This window comes from Nannizzia gypsea, genomic scaffold (assembly GCF_000150975.2).
Source record: "Nannizzia gypsea CBS 118893 supercont1.4 genomic scaffold, whole genome shotgun sequence".
Classification (NCBI taxonomy): Eukaryota; Fungi; Ascomycota; class Eurotiomycetes; order Onygenales; family Arthrodermataceae; genus Nannizzia; species Nannizzia gypsea.
In genome coordinates, this window is record NW_003345198.1 from 1,003,287 (window position 1) to 1,019,817 (window position 16,531).

The window sequence follows — 16,531 nt, forward strand, 5'->3', positions numbered from 1 at the left end:
ATCTTTTAGGTTCTGGCTAAGGTATCGAGCTTTCCGACTTAGAATAGTGCCTGGCCGTTTGACGTATAGAGCGCCCATGGCGACGAAAAATGGAATAGGATACTCCTTACAAAGTTGATACAGGCTGCACTCAGCTCCTTGTGCAGATTATAAACCTCAGGGACCCGTCAGCAAATGGTGTTGGGTGTACGGTGCCAGGTGATCCGTCCCTTTCCTCTAGCGCCTACCAATGAGCAAGGTTTAATTTTAGCCTCTGCGGCGCCTCCCCGGGAATGTCCCCATCCTACCCGAAAGCCAAACAACGCTTAAATGACCCAATGGCCTCTGCGCTGAAAAATGATAAATGGTGAAGGAAAAGCATGGATGCCTACGTCATTGGATTCTTATACATTAAGCAACCACCAAGCAATCTCCCATTTTCCCTCCGTTATGCACTGAAACACTGAAGAACCTTCCATAGTAGGAAAACAAAGGTATCTGCATGATTTTAGCGACAATGCAGCATGCGAGATTGGTGCCAAGTCCCGTTCCGGTAGCCAACCATAAGCGTTGGAAGGGTATTTGCAAGAAAATTTCCATTCTGACGGGAGCTGGTTTGGATATAAACCTGAAAAAAAAAATATAAAGAAGAAAAGAAAACCCTGGAGAGGGGTGATAGACGAACCCCCTAGGGCGGGGGGGCCACAATATCGCAAAGAGGCAATGCTGCTATCAAATGCTGAGCTAATCCAATCTCAGATTGACGCGTTGCATACCAATCAATTTCGAGATGGGTTCCTCAGCTGCTGACGCCGAAAATACACCCAATGGACTCCTTTTTGGAATTCCCTGTGCGCACTAGGCTGCTGCCGCACTCATACTCTCCCGCACTGCCCTGCTTCCACCAATGTTCTAAAGGAGATGGCTCGCCAACACTGCCATATGTCCCGTATTCTGGCAAATTCGACCACACTTCCACCAGTTACTCCGTACTAATTGTCGGTGTGCTAACCTATATTTCGCACCGCCATTCTTGTGAGGTCAACAATGAGAAATGGTAGAATCCGTTCTATAGACAAAGAACACATATGAAGTCGCACCCCTGAAACATTCCGATCCCTCTGTGATCGCTCAGTCTCAGGCCAAATGGAATAAATTTCCGAAATGCAGTCCCCTTCGAGCTAGGAGGATCAAGCATATGCACCTTTCGAAACAAAGATCTCTGTCTCATATCATTTTCAACTTGACGCTAAACACCGGTCAGGCACCACACCTTTCAAATTCACGCGTGCTGGTAAATTCACCCCCAAACCATCAATGCCAGCATGATGGCAAGATAATAATAAAGAAAAGCAAGTTGGCAACCTGGAAAAAGGAAAGGGAATACAACCCCGGGTAGAACTTAAAATCCGCTGAAAGATTTTCTTCTCCGAGTTGGGGTTACTGGAAAGGACAGAGGTTGAGTATTTTAGGAAAGAGAAGGATACAGAAAAGAAAACATGGGATATTAATCTGACCACGATGACCTGCATGTGCCCGACCTACATACACAGTTTGAACCTGGCGCCATGAGTAGGCTGCAGGTTGCACCCTAAGTCTAGGATATGCAGCCAACTTGCCCCGGCGGAAGCCATGACAACACGACTATGTTGAGGAAACATCTTCAGCATCCCACCCGCTTTCTAGTTGTCTCCCACACACACAAAACTTGCGGGATCCGCCTGGTTCCCTAGCGCAACGCATGGATAAAAGCAATGTTCAGTCATGCGGCAGAAGTGCAAAGAATAGGTCTGGAACCGCATACCGGCCTAAAGAGGTTGCCTTCTCCCCGGCCAGGGGAAATATTCTAGAATGCTCATTGGGAGAGGCTCCTATCTAACCAGGTCGATCGTTTGAACAGACCTGGCAGGTAGGAGGTTAGGGGGAAGGAAGAAGAAATGGGAAAAGCCTGACAGTTAAAGTATAGTCTTCGGGTGTCAAGATAGCCTTGCATTGCAATGAATTTTTCATTATATAAAGTGTTCAAGTATTGCGGACGCCGTCATTATCTATAGATACACCCCTCTTCCATAAAAAGGTCGATATTACTATTCGATAACAACACCTGGATTAACCAAGCACCATTGATTTGCACTGAACAACATCAACGAGCCATATTCACAAATATCCTCACCATCATCCTCACTTCTCCGCGATATAAAGAAAGGCCTCCTAAGAGCTATTGCGATCGACCTCACCGCCTCTCAAAATCAACCCGAGGTGAAACAATTTCAGAAGGACAAAAAGAAAAGTAGGCAAATACCGGTCGGAAATTTCCTTTCTGCATCGTGCCTCGTTACCCGGATCCTGGTGTGCAACACAGGGGCAAAATCCCTCCAGTTGGTCAGGGCTGGGACCGACTTTGCGGATCAAGGTATTAAAGCCTCCCATAGCGACTCGGGAATTCTTAAATGGCTTCCAACCGGCAATTCAGACGCATTGGTACATCTTCGAACAGCCTGAGCCATATTAGTTTAAACGAAGACGTATTGATCTTTAACGGTTCACCCTATCCGGTAGATATGCCATATCAATTAGTTGGAGCCCAGAGCGAGACTTTTTATACCTCAAAGAGTGATACCTCGTCCGAGACAAACGAAACCCAAATGAAACAGCAAACGATGAGTTCCCATTGCCCACTCCAGCACGAAGAAGATCACGAGAAAACGAATCGGGACGAAACTGGGCGCCTAACCCAGAAAGACATTGGTATATGGGTAAAAAGCTGGAGGAATAATCATTCTAATACCTCTACTCCTTCAAGAATCATGGCTAGTGTGAAAAGCCCAACCCTGCATGGCAGCAAAAATCAACCCAATGCAGTCCCTAGAACTCAGTCACAACGCGAAGTCTCCCCAACGACAATGCCGATAGAGCAACCGCCTCAAACCCCCCCTTATGAAAACTGGCAACCTACTCCCGCATTGAGTGCATCACCAGGCCCTGGCAATGGCAATGCATGCCAGTCGTGCGAGTGGCAGATGACATCTGGCCCCGATATTCTTCCCCTTACCGCTTCCACAGTAAGAGAAGTGGGGAGGGTGTGTGGGAATTCAGAGCATCTGGTATCAGGGTATCATATGTCACTGGGCATCACAGAATGTACGGAAACGACCGATGCCGGATTTTACTCATTATATACCCAAGACGTATTATATCCAAGTATCCCTTACATTGAACCCCAACCGCATCCGTGGATAGGCATTCCCTGTTCAAACGTGACTAGTACCCCGACCCAGTACCCAAGTTCGCCATGGGAAACGAACAATGATAGTTATAGCAATGCCTTTGGCTTTTATTGCGGCCCAAGTTCACCCTTCTCTTCAGCATCATCAAGCATAGCAACTCCAGAGCTTCCGTTAACAGCAAAAAAACCCGATCCTCTAGCCACCACTGAGAGCTATATGTACTTCGATGGCCCTGACTTGGACAGCTCAAACGAGGACTATTCCAGGGCTAGCTCTAACGCAGACACGGACGCAGGAGAGCAGTATACACTCAACGGCGGTGAGAATGAACAGGCCAAGAGGAAGGCATGTGGCTCTCACTGTCAAAGAAATGACGATAGAGATGCGTTCCTTATAAAGTGCAAGCTCGCAGGAATGTCGTATAAGGAAATTAAGGCGAAAGGGAAGTTCACTGTGGCAGAGTCAACCCTGCGAGGCCGTTTTAGAAGCCTGACAAAAAGAAAAGAGCTTCGAGTGAGGAAGCCTGGTTGGCAGGACAGCGATGTGAGTATATGACCTAAACCTAATCAATTCATCAAGAGAACGAATAAGGCTAACGTGGTTTGGAGTAGCTGAAACTTCTTTGTGAAGCTGTGCAACGATTTGCCGAGCCACAGTCAATCTCAGTCATCGGTGACGAACTGCTACCGCCAAAAATTTCCTGGAAACAAGTTGGAGACTACATTTGGAAGAAGGGCGGTTCATATCACTTCGGAAATGCGACATGTAAGAAGAAATGGGCGGAATTGCAACGCAATCATGCTTATGTTCAGCAAGCGTCTTTGAACATGGCGTTTTAGCTCGAATATGAGGTGGAACTAGTGTGATTCCGTTTAGCTCCCAAGAGCTCGATAGAAATAATCAATGTAAATAGATTAATAAAAATGTACTGAATGTTAGTATTCTCGTGATGTAATGTAATATCGTGATGTGTCCCAGGCCATGGACGCACATCAAAGGGCGTGCGAAGGTATATATATGAAACCTAGAGGCAAATGACGTGGTGAAAGATGTCCATGTAACAAGGGAATATGTTACAGGATATGTAATAAAGTTGCTAAAAGGTCTCAAACTAGGTCGGTATTCCAACGGTGCTGAGTACCTTTTCTAGCATAGATGGCTGCTGTCTGAGGGTATTCCACTCCGCTTCAGCTTTAACCATGAGTGTTCCTGCGAGTATGGTCCCATTAAGCTTCACCAGGCCCTCATCAACAAGGCCTTCCTTGACTTCCGTTTCCAACGGGATCCAGGCGTGCTCACTCCTGCGAGGACAAATCATCATTCTTGACGTCGTCATAGCTAAGTTGTAGCTTATCACAGCTTCACCCTCAGTTCCAAGTGACCCCGAGTCTGAAATTCCCTGCAACAGTGCCTCCGAATGTTGAGCAGCCGCAGTGACTGCCATTGCATACAAAGAAAGGTATGCTCGATGCAACTCCTCGGGGGTTGAATTATGCGATAAAGGTGCGGTATAAGTAACGAATGGCAGTTTTGGCCGCTGCAATAGTTCCGAGGTTTCTCCCTTCTCAGTGAGGCTCTCGCCATCAATTAATGGTGTCCAATTCGCTACATCATCAACTTGATGCATGTCCTCGACTGGGAGGAATTGCAGATGTCTATGGGGCTGGCTTGCACCACTATGCTCGCCAGAATTAAAGAAGGCAAAGAGGCGTTTCTGTTTCTTTGCGACTTGCACATTCTCATCGCCGCACAGCTCACCCGCCGGCTTTTCCCACTCCTTCAGGCATGCAAATGCTGCATGGAGATCGTCCACCTCCAGAAGGTGTGTCTGCGGTTTAAAGGCTTTTGTTGCCAGGATGAAATGGTTTGGGATAACAGGGAATTTGTTTAGAACGAGGGTATGGGTGGGACCTGAGGCCGGTATCTGAGCTATTAGAAGGTCTGTATGAGGGTTCTCAAAAGGGTCAATCTTCTTTGGTTTCGTGGCATTGGCAGTGGTTGTGCTCCCTGGTTGCGGAGATTTGTTCGTCGGTTTCACAGCCAATGCAGGGCAGTATCTGAGTTGGAACTGTCTATCGATATCAGCAAACGGAAACAATATAGACAGGGCAGCTTCAGCAAGGAGATATAGCTCACGGGAATACTAGATGACTGCAGCGAAGTCACCTCTGTCTGCGAGAAGACGAGCGACCCAGCATTCTTTGCTGCAGTAAATCGTCGTGCAACAAGCGAGGAAAGGTGCTCCGAGAGCCCGAGTAACATCATATTGTCTCGGGTCTCTTCTTTGGTATTCATATTTGTTCTAACTACGGTCCTCCGCCCTGTACTTTGTGGATGAAGATGTACGAAGTACGTGTGGATGAACCTGCAAGTCGATTGCCGCTGTTGACGTTGTTTGTCACCAAAAGCCAAATCCCACGAGCCGCAACCTCATAACACTAACACTAACAACGTCAAGTCATCAAAACTACGCGCCGAACACACGCCTCGATACCAGATATACCACTGAAAAATCCGTATGTGATATTATTTCTATTCTTTGAGAGGTTCATATGCCAGGCCCTTGGTAAATTGGCTCTTATACTGAATTGGAAGCCTCAACCTGGCTTCGAGCGACGCGAAACATACCTTCGTGAAAGTGCAGACGTTAAGGCGTCCAGGCATCAAAATATCCCGAATATAGGACGATGATACTCAGGCCTCAGAGGCGAAATATCAAGTAGGCCGCGCAACTTATGTCGTCTCCCTCAAAAAAAAAAGAGAGAGAAGAGGGAGCGGGTGTGTGCGCACCAGAGGTGAAATATACTTAAACTGGTCACTGAACTATATTGATATCATACATCTATCCGGAGCAACACCGCATGAAAACACCATCACGCAAGACATACCTGTCTGGGGAATTCCTCCATGATCTCTTTGGTGCGGTCCAAGTTATCGGATGAAACCCCTCAATGACAAGCTGTTGTCTATTAGGGCTTCCTGAGAGGTGTGGTTACACTGGGTGCAGGGACTTTGTATTCTCTTCATTGCTAGAAGGGAAGTGAATAACCTATCATAACGAGGACATGGTGACCCGTTTTGACTAGGAGAGATTGTAGGAATTGCTGCGTGTAACAAGGTAGGCACCGACGATTCGGACGCCTGCCTAGGCGGTGGCTTAGCCTAAATTCTGATATCCCGCGTCGTCACCAACAGGGGGCACGCCATGGCTTCACCCAGATTACCTCTTTAGACAGCTTATCTACGGATGATTTGGTGAGCGTCAACGAGCTCAAGGGTCCTGCCTGCCACCATCGCTAATTTGCATGTGGCATACTTCCAGAAGTAATACAAAGAGACCAATATTTACATTTGGAATGTTTCCGAGCCGAGTCGTCATTGTACACCCGTTGTCTCTGAGCCCTCTTTTCCACTATAAAACGTTTACTTTACTTGTTTCAGAGCTGCTAGTCCATACCAAAGGTTTACGATATCATTGGAGGCGGCTCCTCACAGGCTATGCATGGACGTCTAAATGCTGGAGCTTGTTGTACCCATGTCTTAGATACCCTGGGCACCTCGTGTCTATATGAAATGATATTTGTATATTTATATTACTAACAATACGATCAAGTGTGGTTGGAGTGATGCTGGATGGCTACTCGTTCCGATCAACCATGTTATCCTGGTCCTATCATGCTAACAGCAACTTGGAAAAGAAAGACCTCCGTTTCTCGGGCTCCCAGATAAAGAAGGATTTCCATGGTACGACCGAAAGACCAATCCTACCCCTACAATTTTCAGTAATTGAAGGGGATTATGCAAACATCATCGTCCACACCCACGTACCTCAACAGTGCTATCCGTCAAAAAACTCTCCCCCTGTTGAAGGATGATGGCCCGCTTCGTGTCAAGTGTCGAGTCCGCAATTTAACTAGGAATCAAATCAGGTGCTGACAATCACTTCTTCGCCAACGAGGCCTCCCTCTGTGCAGGTTCAATCCACCTCTCTTTCCTTTTTAACTTTGGTATTCGCGGGCGCATTATGGTACCACGTTGTGTCTCCACCGGAGTTTTTACTCTAAATATATTGATATCAACCGTCTAGTCAAAGACGCCGACACGGAAAGAAAGGAGCTAGGGTAGGGCTGGGCTGCTTTTGACAAGTTAGACCGATGAGTCGGGTAAGCTTCGCCTTGGTTCGTTCATCGGGTCTTAGCCTGCTGCGTATGCATATCCCAAGCCTCGTGGTGGATGCAGGTGCAATAGGGGTAGCGGTTCAGACAACCAGGAACTATGATACCCAATGTAAATGGGATGTTTGGTGCCTCCATATTCCTCTTTGTCTTCTTTCCGTCCCCTTTCTTCACGATTTTAGCTAGAGAATGTCAGCTATGCAAGGACGTCCTAGTCTTTGGATGCTCTGTGTGCAGGGTGGTGACACGTTTCTGGAGTTAACTTTAGCCATACACGCTCTTCAACCAGTGAGATGTCTACGCCCTCTTTTTCACTATCAAACTGCCGAAGTCAACGTGTGCCAGCAAAGGACATGTAACCTAACTTGATTACTTACGAGGTAAATTCATCTACCAGTGAGTTTGTCGCAACCATGGCTTAACACGAAAATGGAAATCAAGGACTGATTTGTCCTATCTCTAGTTACCGCATTGTCGCACAGGAGGTGAATAATAACATCTTCGGAGCAAAATAAAAATGGCCTACAGGAACGCAAAAGCGATAGAAACCGTCTAGAGAGTGGTCTAGAAACGGTTAGACGAAACCTTTAAGGCCAAGATTATCATAAGTTACTAAAATGACGCTCGCCTATCTAGGAATATACATCGTACGTGATCATTAATCAACAATTCAACGTGTCCAGGTTCTCACAAGGCTGAGTATCGAGCGTTCTGATCGCCGTCAACATCATGACCACCATTGGTCGAAGCGCTAGATGTAACCAAATTCTGCATGCATCCTGGCAGACCCTTCAGAAAAATTCAAAAAATTCAAAAAAAAAAAAAAAAAATCCAAACCCCATGGCCTAAACTATGGAGAGACAGCCTTAAGAAACCTAAGCACAAGATGGCACTGACCGCAAGATTGGCAGGAGAGGCTCTCATGGTTCTGCGAATTGAACAGGTGAACCGCGAGGTTTCCCCTCCCATCTGGCCTGCATACGTGCATGCATATAACTTTGGGCTAATTCGGATTCGTCCTTGTCCTTTCATGTGTAACGAAATAACTTACAGGCTAATCATAATACACGCCCGAGTACAACGAGTTACTCTGGGTGTCTACATCTTTTGATTGATAGATTAGGATGTCGACAGTACGAGCCCGTTTGAAGGATGCATAGGGCTGATATCTAGTGCTGTTAGTTATCTAACTACAGGGATGAAGGAAAAATAACAAACAATTTCTCATGCCCTCTACCCCTTTACTGCACAAAGTGTGTGTGTCTTCCTTCTTCCGGTGTTCCCGTAAGTCCTTTTTACGGGAGACTTGAGAAGCGAAAAATACACGCACTGATATTATTGTGGATATAGCCTGCCGCTGGTCATGGTATTTGTTGGGCTGGCTTGCGCGGACGACGGGAAACTGGGGACAGCAAAGAAGTAGTTAAGTGACTCAGCCCTATCTCGTTCCTCCTGCTGATTGCCAAGCAGCTTCAAGGCATATTTTTGCGCGGCATACATGTTAGCGAACTCTTGGGACACAGGTCTTCACTTACGGAGTACTACTATCCTGTGCTGTCGCCTGAGTAAAGGCTTTTTCCTTGCCTGAGGATCGGGTCTCTATCAAACGTGGCTGCAGTCTAGCCAACTGTCACGCACCGGAATCCGCCTAAGTTGACGCTACCCATTTGACAGACGTTTGTACGATTAGTGATTGCGGATGCCAAACTATCGAAACCGCTTAACAGTCATCGATGAGAACACACATGGCTTGGTTCAGCACCAGCGAGTTACATGCCAGGACTGGGTTAACTAGCATCATAACTAACTAAATAGCTAACGGGTTATCCTAGCTACTCAATACTCGGTAATTCCGAAGATGAAGGGTGAAGAGAACTAAGCGCCCCAAAAATCATTGTTCCTTCGCCGTTCTACTCCGTACTTGTTGTTTTCCGCGCGCCGGTTGCGGATGATGGTCCATACACGGGGAAAGATGGGGTTCGTACGAAACCCGCTTGGTGGACGGACGATTTGCTGCTCGGTGCTTTCTGGTGGATTTTTGTTTAGACGTCTCCAGTAGATCATCTGTCATCTCGGACGGAGATACGGCACACCAACACTCTTCTACCACGACGCGGGAGGGCGATTTGTCAAAAAGCTTGAGCTTGAAAAGTGGAAACTGGTAACTCATTTTCGAAAAACGACGATGGGTGATATCGGATGCGCAGAATCCAGTGCTTTGTACGGAGTAACAAATTTTCTTTTTCTTCGTCTCCGTCTGATAAATGGTTTTCTGGCCTGCCCTATAGCAAACAGCGGCCCTTGCGGTTATTATACGTGGTGGTCAGGGATTAGGAGGTCCGTTTCAGGCGATTGCGAGAAAAGGGCTTCTCCTTCTGCATGGATCGTGCGGGATCACCGGTCTCTCGGTAAGAAAAGTGATCACTCTGTTATTATTAAGCCTACATTATGCAGGATGCCCTATGTAAGTAAGAAAGTCTTTTTTTCACACCCCTTCTCCTCCTGGCTGGATGTGAAAGCTGATCATCTCCACCCAGGACCAAGGCTTGGAACAAGCGTGGTTGATACGAGAGCAATCATCAAAAACTATCCCAACTTTTTTATGTGCGGTAAACTACTGTATGTTATCAGACAGGAAAAAAAATGGGTTTCATCGTCAGAAGAATGTGTGATACTCCATACCTCACCGCGTACGTGGTTTTTTTGTATTCTTGTTGATCGACGAGCGAACGCAAATGGGCCAAAACTATCATTTCAATAGTGCCTTAACATCCCTGAGCTGTGTCCAGGATTATTCCGGCCAACTTGAGTGATGTACGGGAAAAAAAGGGGGAGATGACAATTCGGATGAGGCTCAAATTATTTCCACCGCAACATGCGCAGAGTACTTTTCTGTATGCTTGTACATCAATACCGTGTACGTATGGGAGATAGTCCATACGGAGAGAGCACCGCCACAAGATACCAACGAGCACCATGGCTTGGTGAAAGATTGAAGCTCTTGCGATACGGTGGAACTAGGTTTGCATAACATCGTCATGCATGTGGCGTCATGCTCACCGTGAACAGTATTGTCTTCTTGTATCACGAAAAATGATCTGCTTTACCCTCCTTGCTCGTGTCATGCTGGGCGGGCATAACGGCACAACTTAACGAAGGATGAAGAAAACCTCTCAACGTTTCTATACATGGTCTCTCTTGGTGGAGAGAGACGGCTGACAATGCCATGTGGGCCAAGTTCGAGAAAAAGACACAGGAGGCGCAATTAAGGTAATATAAAATGTAACGGATGGTTGCAGACAAGAAGCGAGCTTGTCACCAAGACTTGACTTGAACTCTGGTGGATACCAACTTAAGCATACTTAAGGGCATACTAACTACTCCGTAGAGGGCGGGAAATGGGCCATCTCGTCTGATATTGTATCAAGTGGAAACTGAACCATGGGGGTCGATATCTGGTTGCCGACGGTCCGAGACTTGAATCGCCGATTTTTTTTAGTATGGCGAGTTAATACTCCGTAGAGGTCATCTCCTGAGCCGCAAGCCACAGGACCTTCAACCTAGGCATAAGGGAGCCGATAACTGTTTCATCCATAGTACATGAAGGAATCGAAACGATCTTCTTGAGTTGCATTCCTTACGTTACTTCGATGGAACAGCAGGAGGCAGCCCGCGTTCCTCCGGATGCCAAATGGCCGCAGATTTCCCTGCAGGAGCCGCTCTCATTCAAATAACCGATGCTACCTGACGGGAGCTTGCAGTCGCATCGCTAACCACTCTCCGGATGCTCACTGTCACTCACCCAACCTGCCTTACGTTTCCCTCCATACTCCGTACTCTGTACTCTAATACTTAACGGACACTGATATCAACCATAACACAAGGAAAAAGAAAGTCTGATTTTCGGCAATAAAGTTGCGGTAAAGATATAAATAGCAGACGGCCGTGAGCCAACCAGAGCGCCCCAAGGTCTTATGTAAGACATGACGCCCGGCTTTCTTGCGACACCATTGGCTGTGGTTGTGCACCTTGGCAGAACGTTCACCGCCAGCCCCAAAAAGGAAAAAGGACGTCAAGCAAAAAAGCAATGAAACAAAAACAAAGCCACGAAATCAATCTTACCACAATCTTACAAGACGACGCAAGTTAGAGTCCGGACGGCGACCACGGACGAGCAAGCGAGCATGGGACAGGGCAGCAGGCAGAGTTCGGCGGAGGGGAGGCTTGCTAGTCTGGATTGGGAAAATAGTGGCAGCAAGCCGATTCGGCTACTGCGGCCCTTGACTGGTGCAGATGGTCCTCGATGTCGTCCCGGGCCGTTGTTGATGGGCAGATGCAGAATCGCTATGGTACATGCTGGCTAACCTGTGGCAGATGCTACTTGCACGCGGATGGCAACGACGCCTAGATTTCACACACACTCTCTCCCACCCCAGCCCCCGAGAGCCAGGACTAAAGCCAAGCAGAGGTTCAGACAATAAGGTTGTGGGCTAGCAGCAGCGCTGGGAAAAGCCAAGTGTACGAATATTTCGAGACAGCGACAGGCCTCCCACCGGATTTCACCAGATACATCGGATACGTCAGAAAAGCACGGGAAACATCACATAATAACTATCTGCAAGAAGTATTTTGTGCAGTTTCAGGAGATCGGAACAGGAGCATTAGTTACTAGTGTCAGATGAGAGACACCAGGGTGGTATTTCATCCCAAATTTCCGCATGAAGTTTATGCTGACTTGCACATTAATTCCCCTCAGCAGTCCTCCCCCCCATGTACGGAGCAACTTAAGCCTGCCCTATGACCCGGGTCTGGGGGCATGCGACAGGAGGCCATGTAAGATGACATCAAGTGCAACGCATTCTAGAACATATTCTGTGCCCTGCGTCTTTTTTTCGATAGCTCGCGGTCAGAGCAGGGAAAAAGGGAAGGCGAAGATCTTTTCTCCTCACTCTCCTCACTCTCCTCACCTTGAGATTACTCCGTACATCGAAAGAAAGCTGCGGGTCTAGATGGGCCTTCAATAGGGCTACCCAGTGGGCAACGACGAAAATCGTCATGTCAGACTTTATTGTATTCCTTTTTCCCCCTAACTGGGTTGATTCGGGGAAAGAGGTTTTGACGGGGGTTTTTGAATGAAGGACTTGAAAAGGAGAAGGCATTATGCCAAATAAGTCCAGTGGAATAATGGAAATCATTAACACTAGAACAGCCGATCATGCTCCAGAGGTGCGGTACCCAGATTCAACAAAACGTGCGGACAACAACGGAGTTAAAATGATTCATTTTCAACAATACTATTATTACGGCTATATTCGATCTGAACTATTCGTGGATCGGTTGAGATTGTCTCTCTAGCCCCATGTATAGTTACAATTAATCAACATCCAGGTAAGACAAAAGGAGTTGTTCCATTTTCGAACAACTAAAATACATGGGTAGCACAGACAGGCCTCTGGGAGCGGAACCGAAAGAGAGCGGAAAACAAGCAGCAGGTCGATAAACGACGAGGTTAACGGTTGAGTTGTTGACCGAGACTTTATCAGCATAAACGAAATAGTTATACGCCATATCCGCGGTGAAAAAGGACAGGCTTGGGCAGCGCAACGGTGATTGACAGCTCTCTAGTCATTATCAAGCACGTTGACAGAGGAATGGTTAGGTAAATCACATCGTATCCCCGGGTGGATTCGTACGCACCTCCTCCAACATAGCCTATTGCGGATCGAGAGGAGTCCCAAAGGGGAAGCAATCTGATATTATTTCCGCCTAGAACCTGCATGAGGGCGAGCACTCAACGACAAACATTCTTGCATGCAGACCGCAGCGAAAGTTCGTTGACCGGTTCTCCGTGATCCTTGCACACCTGATGGTGAGTACTAAAAGTGGCCATAAGGCTGCTTTTGGCCAATTATCTTGCTGGGAAGAGGATGGTGTGGATCAAGAATGTTTACTAAACCTTGACCGGGGTTTGCGGAGCGACGGTGAAGGGAAAGAGAGAAAGAGGGAAAAAGAGAGAGAGAGGAAAGGAGAGTTTGTTACTCTGTATGGAGGATACTTTGCATTTTCTGGGTACCATTAGAAAGGCTAACTCTCTTTTCCTCCCTCTGCGGAGGAATACACGGAGTTTCAAGATCAAAAGAGAGGCTTCTGCATAGCCGGGGTTGCACATTACGTGGGACGACAGAGACGTATCCATGCTTTCTTCCTGTTATTTGTCTTTTCCTCTTTTGTTTTTTTTCTACTAATCATTTCTTTTCAGGTTCCTCTTCTTTTTGTTTTTTACAGTCGTTATTCTGTGACGAAAGTTGATGGATTGGCAAAAAGATGGAGAATCGAAAAAAAAAAGAAAGAGAGAAAAGAGACGAAGGGGGAAAGACAAAAGGCAACACCAAGAGAGTTCGTGCTGGGTGTTGCTCTTGTCGTCTCTGATCCAGTAGCCAGTGAGCGCCGGGCCAGTTTCCCCGGAGGGCACTCGATTGGTCTGTTGCTATTTTGGATTTGAAACAACCATCCGTGTCTTTTCATAGTAAGTATCCGCGCATAGGCTTCGAGTTAAAAGCTAAGAGGGGACTGTGGCTCGCAATTCCAAAATCCAGTCCGTCAGTTAAAGGTATCCCAGTCAAGACCAGTTACCTGATCTGAAGGGCTACCGCATGTCTCTAGGGAGCATCGAACGCGTCACACAGAAAGGGAGATGGAAAGGGAGATGGAAACGGAAAGAGAGAAACAAACATCAAGAAGGATCAGAAGGGTCACAACCGACTAAGCACAACGATGGATTAGCTTGTCCATCCGTGCCCCGCCGTCTAAGCCCTACGCAAGATTTTAATTTTTAAACTCGAAGGAGACTCCGACACCCGCATGACGATGACGATGAATGATATGGCCCGTATTTCTCTTACGCGGTTGCTTCCCGTGCGACGGGGAAGCCGCCGGTCAGTACGAAAGCATATACAGAGCAGCAGACCTCTGGGCAGAAAGGGGGCCATGTACCCATCCCATACAGAACCTCCCCCAAACACTCGGGTAGCCGTATGTAATGACCGGTACGGCCAGGACTCTGTATGGAAAAAGAGTCGAGAATTAATATGGGCGTTCATCCCTGTCCTGCCCCCCGGTCCTTTTCCCCCTGTCCCATGCACGCAGGCCGAGTGGATGCTTTCTCACGTATACCCATCTCAGTGGAAGCGTCCCGTTTCGTGGGTAAGCTACATTGCGGTACCTGATAGTGATATTGAGTTCCCTGGGCTGGCTCGTCTTTCCATCCATATTCTTCCAATATTGTTGCCCTGAGCCCTTTTATATAATTGATCCTCTGCCTCTTTTCTCCTCCACCCTTCTTCCTCCTTCCACTCATCTTCTCGGACTTTGCCAGACCCATCTATATAACTCCCAACCTCCTACGCCCTCCATCTCCTTTACCCTTTCCGACAGACGCCTCCTTCTCTCCCCCACTCCTTCTCTCGGCCCATACTTATACTATCTGGGGCCGTCCGGACTTCGTGCTCGAAGCTCACCAAAAAAAATCGACGGGCAAACAACCTCTTAATAACATGTGCTCATAGCAAGAAGAGCTTCCAGCTCCACAGCACTCTGATCTTCACATCAACTAGCAGAACGATCGAATCTCTGACCGATCAGTCATAAAAAATACGACCCAGTTCGTCTTCCTGCCCTTGTTTCCAGTCCACTCTCTGGACTGCCACCTGTGCAAGCCTATTGGCCGCCGCATTGCATCCTCCCAAATTTTCGATCGGCTCTGCGTGGTTCGTCTCCGTCCCTTCCATCCATACTTCGACCTCTCTTTTCTCCCTTCTCCCCTTGCCAGTTGTCGTCTGTTTTTCTCCCTTTTGCTCCCCTCTCTCCCTCCCCCCTGGGTGTGTCTTTTGTGAGTGGTCATGGCAGCTATTTAAAAGGGCTGCCCTTTGCCACCCTTCTTGGTGCCTGTAAACAGCGGTGCGGCCCGTCCATCGATCAACTCGCCCCCGATGCCCTGAAGTTCAAGCTTGGCGATATACTTGACAAACAGCTCAGTGTTTTTGTACACATCGATCGCTTGCTCTGCCAGTTTCCCTTCTTCTCTGCCCTAAATATTCCTTTTCCTTTCCCAATCGATTCATTTTTCTTTTTATTTATTTATTATTATCTTTCTTTCCTGCCTCATTAATCGCCCTTTACCTGCCAAAAGAAAAAGGATTGTCCATCGCCCATGTGCTGACCTCGGTTTCCTCCAATTAGACCTAGCCCATTTTTGTCTGCCTAGAATCCTATTTTACCGTGGGATATAGGGAAGATCAAGGAGATAAACGCTCCCCGGGCTTTCAGCTTCTCTTTATTTTGATTTTCCTTTCCTCGTTTCCGTTGTGCCTCTTCCTTGCACTACTTCTCTTTTTCTATACTCTTACTCCTTGACCGGGCGTAAAGAACCAGCTCTCCGTCATGCTCGCTTTGGAGCGCCCTGCTCGCGAGCAATCCTACCTCCAGCAACTCCCCATGGATCCGTCTGCCTTTAGCAGCCCGCTAGACTCTCTTGACCCGCAGCAACAAGCGTTCTTTGGGGTATACAACCATAATAGCAGTCTTTCATGCGATCCTTACCCGTTCATGCTCCAGCAACCCTTGGCCCTGGACTCTCCGCTGCTTTACCCTGCCAAAAGTGATTTAAGGCTGGCGCCAAAGCCATCAGGCTCGCCACAGTTTCTCCCGCTCTCTCAGCTGGGCGATCGGTACTCTTCGATCAGTTCCTCGGCTTCTACCCACTCCCTCCCCAGCGCAACAAACTCGTCAATAGGCTCCCCTTATCAAGACCAGTGGCTTGACATCGACGTCTCCGTTGGTGCGGAGCCGGTAGCCATGGTTGGCGAAGGGTATCCGAACGACTTCCTGTCAAATAGCATCGACCTGAGATGCTATATGCGAGCGAAAAGTTTTCCACTCCTTACGTGGGTAAGTACTTTCTAGACCTCGTTTTCTCTCACACACTCTTTTCTTCCTCCTTTCGTATACTGTAAATCTTGTGTCTGCTGGTCGAGCGATATCGCTTATATCCCCTTCCACCAACACAAGATTTATGTTTCATCTTTCGTCTATCCTGTGTCCACAGCCCGCTGTCATGGCTATTGTTGCAGATGAAGATAGATGCAAGGAAAC

The 16,531-nt window shown here is 47.6% G+C and overlaps 6 protein-coding genes across 6 annotated transcripts in view; 3 read left to right on the forward strand and 3 right to left on the reverse strand.

The window, feature by feature from the left end:
- Positions 1-2,429: 2,429 nt before the first annotated feature.
- On the forward strand, positions 2,430-4,045 carry MGYG_05028 (hypothetical protein; the record flags this gene model as incomplete). The annotated part of the gene is made up of 3 exons (XM_003172389.1): positions 2,430-3,041; positions 3,258-3,749; positions 3,818-4,045. 3 exons carry the CDS (start codon positions 2,430-2,432, stop codon positions 4,043-4,045), a joined length of 1,332 nt encoding a protein of 443 aa, XP_003172437.1.
- Positions 4,046-4,317: 272 nt separating this feature from the next.
- MGYG_05029 (hypothetical protein) lies at positions 4,318-5,501 on the reverse strand (the record flags this gene model as incomplete). Its single annotated transcript, XM_003172390.1, has 2 exons — positions 4,318-5,274; positions 5,343-5,501. 2 exons carry the CDS (start codon positions 5,499-5,501, stop codon positions 4,318-4,320), a joined length of 1,116 nt encoding a protein of 371 aa, XP_003172438.1.
- A 1,889-nt stretch (positions 5,502-7,390) lies between these two features.
- On the reverse strand, positions 7,391-7,796 carry MGYG_05030 (hypothetical protein; the record flags this gene model as incomplete). Its single annotated transcript, XM_003172391.1, has 3 exons — positions 7,391-7,563; positions 7,628-7,695; positions 7,759-7,796. 3 exons carry the CDS (start codon positions 7,794-7,796, stop codon positions 7,391-7,393), a joined length of 279 nt encoding a protein of 92 aa, XP_003172439.1.
- A 471-nt stretch (positions 7,797-8,267) lies between these two features.
- Positions 8,268-8,812, forward strand: MGYG_05031 (hypothetical protein; the record flags this gene model as incomplete). The annotated part of the gene is made up of 3 exons (XM_003172392.1): positions 8,268-8,324; positions 8,564-8,665; positions 8,732-8,812. 3 exons carry the CDS (start codon positions 8,268-8,270, stop codon positions 8,810-8,812), a joined length of 240 nt encoding a protein of 79 aa, XP_003172440.1.
- Positions 8,813-15,018: 6,206 nt separating this feature from the next.
- On the reverse strand, positions 15,019-15,501 carry MGYG_05032 (hypothetical protein; the record flags this gene model as incomplete). The annotated part of the gene is made up of 2 exons (XM_003172393.1): positions 15,019-15,254; positions 15,429-15,501. 2 exons carry the CDS (start codon positions 15,499-15,501, stop codon positions 15,019-15,021), a joined length of 309 nt encoding a protein of 102 aa, XP_003172441.1.
- Positions 15,502-15,820: 319 nt separating this feature from the next.
- MGYG_05033 (zinc finger protein) overlaps positions 15,821-16,531 on the forward strand; it is a gene marked incomplete at both ends in the record, with an annotated part of 2,362 nt that continues 1,651 nt past the window's right edge. The window contains one exon of the mRNA XM_003172394.1: positions 15,821-16,327. Coding sequence (XP_003172442.1) covers positions 15,821-16,327 — 507 coding nt within the window. The remainder of the gene's footprint in view (positions 16,328-16,531) is intronic.